The sequence below is a fragment of the Lepidochelys olivacea genome (assembly GCF_965140295.1).
Source record: "Lepidochelys olivacea isolate rLepOli2 genome assembly, chromosome: 1".
In the NCBI taxonomy this organism is placed as follows: domain Eukaryota; kingdom Metazoa; phylum Chordata; order Testudines; family Cheloniidae; genus Lepidochelys; species Lepidochelys olivacea.
The window spans coordinates 220,552,382-220,564,667 of record NC_140411.1 but is presented as its reverse complement, the minus strand read 5'-3'; the positions used below and the strand labels follow the sequence as shown (position 1 = coordinate 220,564,667).

General features: G+C 42.6%; 1 protein-coding gene across 1 annotated transcript in view; it reads left to right on the top strand.

The window, feature by feature from the left end:
- CRACR2A (calcium release activated channel regulator 2A) overlaps nt 1-12,286 on the top strand; it is a 71,642-nt gene that overhangs the window by 16,590 nt on the left and 42,766 nt on the right. The window contains exons 5-6 of the mRNA XM_084617203.1: nt 3,348-3,438; nt 6,919-7,014. Of these exons, the coding sequence (XP_084473329.1) occupies nt 3,348-3,438; nt 6,919-7,014 (187 nt within the window). The remainder of the gene's footprint in view (nt 1-3,347; nt 3,439-6,918; nt 7,015-12,286) is intronic.

Here is a 12,286-nt window from a genome sequence, read left to right as displayed (position 1 = left end):
TACAGTCTAGACAGACAAGACGGACAGACAAAGGGTGAGAGGAGAAACATGAGCATTCAGGGTAGGATTCACAGAGGAGATTTAGGTGCTCTGCTGCTTAGTGGAATTCACAACCCCGAGTTAGATGCCTAGAGCAATAGGCAACTAAAAGAGAGGTTCAGAAAAGCTAGCATGCTGAGCTGCCTAATGCCTATGCTAGCCAACAGAAATGCTGAATACAGGGAAGTGGCCTAGATCTCACCCCCACAAAAGGAGTTAGGCATCTAATCCTAGGTGCTGGAACTTGGAATGCTGGGAGTGCTACAGCACCCCCGGCTTGAAGTAGTTTCCATCATATACAGGGTTTATAGTTTAGTTCAATGGCTCTCAGCACCCCCACTATACGAATTGTTCCAGCTTCCCTGCAACTAACTTCAGGCCAAAGGGAGGCACCTCCCTCCACTTGGGATTCACAGCTGTGAACCCTCTCGAGGAGTTAAGTGTCTAGGTCAAGTCAGCAGTTGTTCAAGGAAAAACTGAGGAGGAGGCAGAAGAAAAGGTAGTCCCTCCTTCCCCCAATTATAACCTTTAACCCAGTGGTTAGGGTTCAGTGTGGGAGACCCAGGTTCAGTTCCCCCATTTGCCTGATGTGAAGCTGAGATCTCCACTCTTGGTTCTCTTGCTTCCCATGAGAGTGCCCTACTCACTGAGCTAGAGCGTCACTCTGGCCCAAGGAATATCTAATTATTTAGACACAGCGACACCACTTCATCAAGAGACATTAAGACAGACCTTCCCCAGAACACCCTATAGCCCATATCTGGGGAGGTGGTGTTAGGATGTAGACACACCTCTCTACTTAGGACTGTGCACGTGCCCGACTGCTGAAATTTAAGCACCTTGGGGGACTTTACATTTGGAAATGTAGGCACCTACCGGGTTAGATGGCACATGAGTGGGGATTCTGTGAATGCCAATGGTTCCTATATGTTGGACATAGTCATCTTATGAATGCCACCCAGAGAGGTGAAGTGATTTTTCCCAAGGTTACAAAAGCAAGTCAGTAGCAGAACCTGACTTCAAAGAAGGTTGAGGACATTTGGTACCTTGTAGGATCAGCCCATAGAGTACCCAACACACTTACCAATTTTCATTTGAAGTAACGGCTGTTCTGACCAAGTGTCTGTGTGAATAATGATGGACAAAATTCAAATACTGCATCTAAAATAATAGGCAGAAATGAAACCATCCCATGTATGCATTAACCTCGCTATCGGAACAATCATTTTATAAAGATGAACATGGGGGTGTAGGGTGTTCCCCTGAGGTACAGAGTGTCACAATGTCACCTTAGCTATCCTAACCAGAGTTATAGTCTAGTTTGGTTAATGTGTTATAACAAAAAAAAAAACAAAACATTTATCCACAGGATTATTGTAAAGAGAAATTAGCACTACAGCATAGTGTTGGAATTATATAACAGTTAAAGATGGTCAAATTATTCAGTGTGAATAGGTTTCAGAGTAGCAGCCATGTTAGTCTGTATCCGCAAAAAGAAAAGGAGGACTTGTGGCACCTTACAGACTAACCAATTTATTTGAGCATAAGCTTTCGTGAGCTACAGCTCCCTTCATCGGATGCATAGGGGTTTTTGTTGTTTGTTTGATAATATATGTTGGCTTTTTTTTTTTACTAAATAAATCACTTGGTTATAATTTCTTTCCATTATTCTACCACCTCTGCAAATGGTTGACAAATATCTAGCAAATAATTTATCTGATGAATTTTTCCCACTACTTGTGGGATAAATTATTCATGATTATGTTATACTTTAAACAACAATGATAAATTTTATTATTATTAATTATTACTATTATTATTATTATTTTATTTGACCAGCTTTAAGAATGGAGACTAAACCAATCATTAAAACTTCGGGTGTGTTTAGCCTGCAGATGTCATCCCCCTGGTAGTATGCTAAAGCAGACAACAAACAAACATGATATTAAAATGTCTCTCAAATGTCATGTTCAGATTATAGCCCTGTTCTGCCCTTGCAAACACAAGTTAGAGAAAATCCAGTGCCAGAAACAATAGTGTATGAATTCAACATTCAGGTTGTTCCTTTTAACCCGCACAAGCAAGAAAATTCATTTATGGTTCTCATGGCAACATTGAGTACTGTGTTCTTTACATACATAGCAATAGGGTCTTTCATTATATAACCAGCCTAACCCTGCTCAGTGTGACATATTATTGGGCAAATATGAGGTTTACAGATGTGATCTTGGCATTCATGTGCTATCTTGTTAAATGATTATCAAGTCTTATATGGTTTCATGGAATTCCACCCACTCAAGGAAGCTCTGAATTTGCTCTATGGATTATTGTTTCTTAGAATAGAGTGTCTTAGATATTTTGGGCCAAAATGTAAATCTGACTGTGCACCTATGAAGGGGAGTAAGGAAGCATAAAATGTCCCTTTATTTTCCTTCACTATCTACTTGCATCATGAGGGAGGATGGGGATTAGCAGCCTCCATGGGGGGAGGGGGGTCCTGCATTTCACACACAGCTTGAGCTCATTTTGCATAGATGTAAATGACCATGCAAAGTGCAAGACAGTGGAGAATCAGCCCTAAGGAGTTTTGTTTCCAAAAAAAAGTGGGCTTGATTATTCAATCCCTTGTTCTCTGTGTAATCGTGTGCACTTGTGCAAAATGCTCTTAATCTGCTCCCTGACTGGGTGACTAAAACTTTAAACAAGTGTGTAACAAGTGTCAAACTAGAGAAGGACACATAAAGACACAGTAGCATATGAATTTTCAGACAAGTCATTCTTTGTGCTGAAACTTTTGGGATGCATTAATGGTTTCAGAAATAAATCATCAGTCATAGGAATGCTCATGAATAATGCAGTCTTATAAATAACAGTAGCGCAAAGCTGCAACTTGAAAATACTCACAAATCACTTTCATTCCTATTTGATCAGCTCTAATTGAGAAACTTTGTTTCCAGTATTTTCATTGTTGTTATTAGTGTCATGTCTAGGCTCTCCCTTCCTTAGGCTTTAGGTTCCACAGTCATTAAGAGTGCCTGATAAACAGCCATCATATATTATGCTGGCAATTTTAAAACATCAAATAAACAGCCTTATTAGCTTTAGTGCAGTTACTGCTCTCCCCCATGGGAAACAATTTGGTTTTTATCTGTGATCCTGCTGTATGTAAATACTTTTTTCTGCTCTTGGGATCATTCCCTTGAGTCTTGTGCTAAAACAGAAATGCGATGCTAAGCTGGTAAATTGTGAGCTTTTTACTTGAAATAATGCTACAAAGACCCACTCAGTGTGCTTTTATCTCTTATTAGGAAAATTGCTGCTTATGATGAAGAAATTCAACATCTCTATGAGGAAATGGAGCAGCAAATCAAAAATGAGAAAGAGCAGTTTCTTTTGAAGGTGACTGTGTCTCTTTATTATAGATATGGAAGGCCTAATTCTGCTCTCACACTAGTTTTTACACCAGTGTAACTCCATTGATTTCAGCCAGTGTGAAAGCAAAAGAAAGCCCCCAAAATGACAGTCTATGGAGAAATATAAGATAAAGCATAATTTCACTTACTACCTCATCCAGTGATCTCATCAGATTGCAGGCTCAGGCTGGGTGACTACTTGGATGGGAGACCAAGGTGTACCCACAAACTGTACTAAGTGGTGTTGGTGATATTCAGGAGGTGGTATTATTCCTTCGGAATAACTATGGAACCAATAGCCCACTTTGCTGGTGGAGGTGCCATCTTTTACATGGGTTTTAAAATCAAGGTCCTGACCCCTTGTGATTATAAAAGATCCCCTGGAACTTTTCACAGCAGCACTAGTCTCAGTGTTCTGGCCAAATTCCTTCTTACAGAGTACCCCTGTCCCCTTCCTGGTCTTTCTGAGTGAACCTCTTCAGGTGACGGGTCTTATGACTTTACCTATCCTGGGGTGGAATTCCACCATTCTCGCACTCTTAGACTGGGCCCTACAGTGCCCTGTGTATCTACTGTGCTCACCCAGCAAGTCCAGCTGGGTTCAGTACCTGCCAACCTTCTGTTTGGGAATCTGTGGCCAGAGGTGAATAGAGTGACCAGACAGATGTCTCAAACCAAAGTATTTACCCCAATAGGAACAAAGCATAAGAGAAAAAGGATTTTAAAACAACAAAAAGTCTACACGTACATCTATTGTACCTAGAGGCTGACCATCCCTGATGATAACCTATGCAGGCCTAGTTTCTTCAGACACCCCAGTGGGTGCTGCTGTCACAGCCTGGTTCCTCCATGAAGAGCTCCTCAACAACTATTAAACAACACCCCACTCCCACCCTTGCAGAGAGAGTCTCTTTTTAAATTGCCGTAGTCCTTCTAATGTTCTGGTATCCAGGCTTTTCCTATCCAGCATTGTCTCCTAACTCCCTAGTATTTTATCTTGAGCCATTGTTTCACGTCCTGCTTGTTTTTTCCATACAGATCCCTATTGGATTAAACCAATACAATAAACAGTCCAATAATCTGGCAAACACAGTATTCAGAAATACAGAGCAACACCATGTATGTCACACGTTGTCTAAAGAGTTGCCCTGTAGTTTCAACTGGATACGTTTTTCTTTACTTCCTGTCCTAAACTGTTGTGTAGTGTGTATTTTACAGTTAGGTTCCACTAAAGACAGTGGGAATCTTTCCATTGACTTCATTGGGCATTGGATTAGACCCTCACACAGCAGATGTGTTCCATTGCAGAGCTGGGTGAATTTCAATGCTGGGTCAAATGATCTCCTTGTATAGAGTTGAAGAGCACTTGAAAGTTGTAAAATGCATTATCTTTCATAATGAAGGTTGATATGGAAGAGATTGGTTTGTATGCTCTAATAAAAAGAGTGCACTATTTAAATTATACTGTAAATCCAAAAATAAGATATAAATATTCTTACCTATAAGAAACTATAGCAGTAACTGGTAATTAACTTTATCATTAAGGTAGCATAATCAATTCCATTATTAATCCCTATCACAGCCCTTTGTAGGTTGCCAGGTAAACCTCAATTTAGCTCTTTAAAAGTTAGTCAGCAGCCACACTAATGGTTGTCAGACACTCAAGAAGTATTATTTCTCGGAGTGACTAATTTATTTGTTGGTGTTTGGAATTTAAAACTCTTTCCCTAAAGCAAAAGTTCACAAAGGCTCCAGAGAATGCAGAGACGTACAGATGCCATATGAAAAAGAAAATGATTGCCTGTTTCTGGAAAAGCATAGCATTTGAAAAATACATAAAAAGAAATTGTTAAGAAGGCAAATAAGTACAAGCTGTTGCTATTTAAGATATTTGGTACCCTGCCGATTAAGGACTGTGTTAGAGGAATGGTTATTATGTCTTATTCATTTGGATATATATTTTTCTGAATAAAAAGCCAGTTAAAGTACACTAAATTGCCTCATTAAATATATTGTTAGGAGTGAGAGGAGTAGTGGGGGAACATTTCAGTGTTTCTGCACCCACCCCTTTGAGGGAGGTTTGATCTTTAGATCCATTTGCCTGAAGAACTAAAGGAGTAGATTCTCAGCTGGTGTGAATTGTCAAGGCTAGATCGATGGAGCTGTGATAATTTACACTCAGTGGTGGATTAGCCACTGGGCCAATGGGGCTTGTGCCCAGGGGCCCTGGCCAATTGGGAGGCCCCCCCAAAAATGGGCACCCCCATGCCCAGACCTACTCCACCATCCCACCCGGTGCTGTTGCCAAGGAGCAGGGTCAGGGCACGGGGGCTTGCCCCACTTCCCCCACCCACCCAGCGCTCCTCACCGGGAACAGGGGAAGTCCCCGCACCCCAACCCCGCTCCCCGCAGGAGCGCTGGGGGCAGCAGGCAGCGGCAGATATGTGTTGGTTGGGCCCTGGGCCAAAGCAAGTGGGGGCCCCTCCCCACCCTTTCAGCCTGTAGGCTGCCCCATTCCCCCTGCACCCCTCCCTAGCACTACTGAAGGGGTGGTGGAGAGGATTGCAGGTGGAAGGGGTAGGGAGAGGCCCCCAATTGCTTTGGCCCAGGGCCCCACAAACCCCAAATCCGCCACTGTTTACACCATCTGAGAATCTGTGCCAAGGAGTAATTCCAAATGAGAGAAGGCGTAGTTCTCATTTATTCAAATGCTGTTCTAGAATATTTGGGTAACCACCTGCTTGTGGGGCCACTGCAGTAACTGGGAGGTCTGTAAATACCCAGGGCCTAACTCTCTTCTCACTTATATCAATTTTATACCACTTCTGTTAACTTCTGCGGAGTTGCTCCTGATTCACACAATTGCAAGTGGTAGATTTTAAAGCTAGAAGGCACCATTTATGATAACCTGCATAAGAAAGGCTATAGAATTTCACCCAGTAATACCTGTATTGAGCCCAGTAACTTGTGGCTGAACTACAGGAAATCCTTTAGAAAGACATCCAGGGTAAAATTTTCAAACACATGGAAGCAATTTAGCAATTTCAGAACCATTTTCAAAAGTGAGATAGATTCCTAAGTCTCACAGACATAGGTTCAGATGTGCCTAAATCACTTTTGAAAATGGGGCTTAACATAAGTCCCTTAGGCACTTTTGAAAATTTTACCTCTTATGTGGGTGAGAAACTGGGCTGGTGTAACTCAGCATAGATGCACTAACTTCAGTCATTGAGGTCAGTGGAGCTATGCCAATTTACCCCAGCTGAAGATCTGGCCTCCTAAGTGATGGAGAATTCACCACATCCTTAGGTAACCTGTTCCATTGGTTAGTAACACTCACTGTCAAAAATCTACCCCTTATTTCCAGATCTGACTTCTAGTCCTATGCCCTGTCCTCTGGACCACACTGCCCTGATGATGAAGACCCTGCCTTTTTGCTTAATGTTCATGTCTTTTGATTTTGCAGGACACAGAGAGGTTTCAGTCCCGCAGTCAAGCGCTGGAACATAAACTCGTTTCAAAAGAACAAGAGTTGGAACAACTGGTTCAAAAACAGAAAAGGGTACTTAACAGCATTATACAGAGAAAGAACTGTAGATAACTCTGATTTGCCCCTGCGATTTTCCTTCATAGTTTCTCTTCTTTCTTTCACATATTTAGCAATATTTCAACTCAGATAATATTTTTAAAATAAAAGCCATTTGAAGTGATTGGTCACCATGAAAGCTGCAGTTCCACACTGAAGTCCTTTATAAATTCATAAAAAGAAAAGGAGTACTTGTGGCACCTTAGAGACTAACCAATTTATTTGAGCATAAGCTTTCATGAGCTACAGCTCACTTCATCAGATGCATTCAGTGGAAAATACAGTGAGGAGATTTATATACACACAGAACATGAAAAAATGGGTGTTTATCATGCACACTGTAAGGAGAGTGATCATTTAAGATGAGCTATTACCTGCAAGGGGGGGGGGGAGAAAACCTTTTGTAGTGATAATCAAGGTGGGCCATTTCCAGCAGTTAACAAGAACGTCTGAGGAAGGGGGGGGGATATGGTGGAATAAACAAGGGGAAATAGTTTTACTTTGTGTAATGACTCAACCACTCCCAGTCTCTATTCAAGCCTAAGTTAATTGTATCCAATTTGCAAATTAATTCCAATTCAGCAGTCTCTCTTGGAGTCTGTTTTTGAAGTCTTTTTGTTGAAGAATTGCCACTTTTAGGTCAGAAATCGAGTGACCAGAGAGACTGAAGTGTTCTCCGACTGGTTTATGAATGTTATAATTCTTGACATCTGATTTGTGTCCATTTATTCTTTTACGTAGAGACTGTACATTGGTCAAACTGGATTCCTGCCACTTTAATTAATGCCAGGGACTACCCTAGTGCCTGGATGGCATGGGATCTGGAGACTGCTATGATATCTTAAAGCTATCAGTGCACACCTCCACTCCAGATTGCTTCTGTTTTGTACTGGAGAATCAGTGCCATAAACTTTAAATAGTCTCTTCTAAACCCACTGGACCTGATTCTTTTCAGTCACATGTCAGTTTTATGGCAGTGTATCTCCACCGGAGAGCCCCGATTTACAGGCATGTACGTGAGAATGCAATGATGCTCACAGTTCTCATCAGCCTGTCATGTTTCCATATCAGGTGCCTGCTGTATTTTGTTCCACAGTCTGGGGAAGCACGGTACTTTCATTCTGTAAAATTGCCATAAATCCCTGCAAAATATATCCATGGGGGCGGATTTAATACAATTTAAAAAGTGAATTCACTGCTGATGAAAGGCCTGAGACTGACAGCTCTGGAGATAAATCTTCTCTATTTAATTGCAGAGTAAATATAACCGTCTCTCGCTGGCAGTGCTGAGCTGAAGGTCCATTCTAGTGAGGAGCAAGAGAAGTTCAGTCTCCACTGGTTTTGTGATGTTTGGATTCTCCTCTAAGGAGTTGATCCAACTCCCACTGAAGTCAATGGGAGTTGCACCTGGTACCAGAGAGATAACTGGGTTTTTAGTTTGCTAGTTGTGATAGCACATTTTTATGTGTGATGTGGAGACCGACCCCCTAGGGAATTGAACTAAGACAATCATTTTATTTCATATGTCACCAATCTGCCAACTGAGACACCGAGTCTCAGAGCCTGGGTCAATTAACTCTCATGGGGCTTGAGCTGCAGCATTATAAACAGGAGTGTAGATATTCCAACTCAGGATGGAGCCCAGGATCCAAAACTAGGCTCAGTTCCTGACCTGGAATGTCTACACTGCTATTTTTAGCCCCGCAGCCTGTTGGACCTGAGTCAATTGAGCTGGGCTTTGAGACTTGCACCACAGGTTTTTCTTTACAATGTAAACATACCCTATTGCTCCAAATTGTAGCATTTTTCTCCATTGCCTGTTGCAGCCTGTTGTGCAGTGCTGCATGGTAAATATCTGCCACATTCCACCCAAGAGGTAATTGTATTTTAGCAGTGGATTAAATGAACTGTTTCTCTGTCTTTCTCTCTCTCTCTCTCTCTGTGTAGGCTTATAAAGCATTTCGGGTTCTTTCAGTACGCAACTGACTATATATATATAAGATATTATTACTCATCATTTTATAATGGTTTTATTTTAATCTTCGCTATCTGTTGCTTTCCAAGTAGATTTAGACATCTGTTATCAATGAGTTACACAAAGGTTGTTCTTCGAAAGCCTTTAGCTGTGTCTTCTATATATTTGTTTTCTAAACTGTTTGATGTAAGAGCCAGGGCAAACTTGAAAACTTTATACTTGGATTTTAATCCTTGCTTATTGAGACAAAATTTACAGTGACTTCAGTGGAAGTTTTGTCTGAGTAAGGATGTCATGATTTTGACCCCAACAACTAACTGGGGAACCTGAAATGACAGTTGTATACACACACATACCTGTCCAAGAACCAGGCTGTGGAAGGATAGGATTTATTCACTACTATAAAATCCAAACGCCCCTTTTATTTTTATGGGCATGCTGTTGAAAAGAAGCCAGCCCTGGATAGACCGGATTTTCTTCTTTTATTTTGATTGTCACTGAAAGGTATATTGAGTCAGATAATAAACTGCACTTGAAACTTTTGTCATTTTAACAGCTGAGTGGTGCCTTTTGCCAGCCTAAATTATAATCTGTGACTACTCTCCAGCGGGGTAGTCCACTCTGATTTTTCCACCCAACAGCATAATTCAGTGCAGAGTTTAATGTTCACATTTATCTCTTTCCTCATGTCCAACATTTGGGGCCCAACTCCCCTTCTTCCTTACACCTGTTTTTATAATGGGATAACCTCCATGATTTTGTGGAGTTACTCCCGATTTACACCAGCATCGGTGTATGTCGAGTCAAGCCCTCAGTGTCTAATTTGTGCCTTAGTCAATTCCTTCTCTCTTCCTCTTAAATTGAAATGCACTTTTTTGCCAATTACATTTATTCTTTAAATGAGTGATGGTAACTTTATTTAATTACAACATCCTTGCTGGATTATGAAGGAAGCTCTTGAGAATAATACAAATTCCTTTTTCCAAACTGCATTAATTAGGCAAAGTTGTTCTTACATTTTTTTTTTCCTGTAGTATGAGGGATTGTAAAATACGTGAAGAGAAACTGCCAGCCAAGAAATGCTCAGGGCTGCTCCTACTGACTCAGCCAGATGGAAGCTCCCTTAGGGATCACCTGGCAGAGCTGCTATCTATGGACAAGGGTGGATTAAATGCTGATCCAAACTTGTGCTGACAAGGAACCCAGAGGCCAACAGAGTGCGGCTCTGCAAATACAGAGGGGCCTATCTCCTTGCAAATGTAGGTCCAAGATCATGCTTCAGGGACAGTGAGCCACTGGAAGCCAATAGATTCTTTGGCTCAGTCCCTTCTGCCAGCTGCCACCTTCTTGAATTGTCAGCATGCTCCCATCCTTCATATTACAGGGGTGTTATCTGTAATATCCCCAAATCCATAGCAGGCTGGCATTTCAAAAAGTAGGCAACAGGGCTCAGCACAGAGACCGCTGGGCCTGCCTGGCTAATGTGTGTTCATATGGGCGGCAGCATGGTACTGTACCATGGCCCACCAGAAGTCTTGCACTAGGAGAAGAAGGTAGCTAGGATCTGTGCTTGGGATAAAGGGTAGCTGAATTTCTGCCCTGTGAGGAGGTTGGATGGATGGTCAGGTGGAGGTCTAGGCCAGGAAGAGGAAGGCATGTGTGGATCTGGTTAGGTATACAGGAGGGTAAGTTGGGGCTGGATAAGGAAGAAGAGGGGGTTGTGGTTAGGGAGGGAGAAGGAAATGAAGAGGATTCTGAGTTCAGGAGGAAGGAAATGTCAGCCACTGTGTGTGTTTGGGAGGCAATTACAGGAGAACTGTTTGTGGGGCAGGGTTCCAACATTTGATGAAGCTAGGTCTCATTTTGCCTTGAGGATACCTTCCAGTTAAGTCTTAGCTGGGGTAACAGCAGGATTTATGGTGGACCAGATTCTCAGCTCCAGTGAGCCCTGACTTCATTGGACCTACTCTGATTTACAACAGCTGAGGCTCTGACCCAAAAAGTCTTTCCACCAAAGGGAAAACTTGCCAAATTAGAAGTTTCTAGTCCAATGTCTAGCGAACACTTAGCAGATACCCCTGGGGTCATGTAAATAATTTGTTTTGCTGTGTTAGCATAAAGCTACACATTTCTGTGACATACTCACTTCTCAGTCTGATCATGTCCAATTGATCCATTTACTACCATGCAAAATTTGAACTGAATCACTCTATACTCACAGTTGTGCCATGCCCACTAGTAATCATGTCCAAGATTAGTACCTGTGTTACTACAGTATTATAATGGGTGCTCCATAGAACCTGCCATAATTAAGTTTCCAAACCAATTACCATTGCAAACTTTTGTTTTCAGATGGTCATAACTTCCTCACATATTCACCTTTTGGCACTGAGATTCTCTGTACTTGAGCTCTGCTTGTAGCTTTTGCTATTCTCAAGTTTTTGGTATGGAGACAATTTGCATGAAAAAAATTGTCTCATTAAAACACACAATCATAAATACATAGGGCTGAAAGGGACCTCAAGAGCTCATACGGACCAGCCCCTTGCACTGAGGCAGGAACAAGTAAACCTAGACCATCCCTGACAGGTGTTTGCCTCCATAATTGGCCAGTTCTGTATGCTTTCCCTGAAGTTCCAGTACAGTCCACTGTTAGAGACAGGATACTGGGTAAAGTGGACCATGGCCAGACCCAGTATGGTAGCTCTTATATACTTAGAGTCAGGAGCAGCGGAAGCTTCCTAAAAGTGGGGGGGGGGGGCTACCGGACCCCAAACCGGGGCCCCTTCCCCCATGCCACTCCTTCCCCTCAAGACACTGCCCCCGCACTGCCTCTTCCCCATATACCCCATCCCCACCCCACTCCTTCCCCCAGCCCCCGTCCTCACGCTGCCCCTTCGCCCTGAGGCCCCACACTCGTGCCGCCCATTCTCCTGAGACACCGCCTTCACAACGCCCCTTCCCCCGAGACCCTCCTCCTGCACCACCTCTTCCCCACAAGGCCCCACCCTGCTCACCCCTCTCCGCCCCCTCCCCTTCATCACTGACCCTTGTGGCCAGTAAAAAGTGGGAGGGCCATGGCCTTCTGGCCCGGCCAGTTACAGCACCCCGGCTTAGAGTATTCCAGGCCCTCTGTCTTTTCTCATGCCAAAAATACAGCGCAATCAATATCACTGATAAACAGTAAGCTCTATTACATTCATCTCAGTGGGCTGTGAATGTTAAAGCTCAATTTTGAACATTCAAATGCTCAAACTGTTAACTACAGGAAAA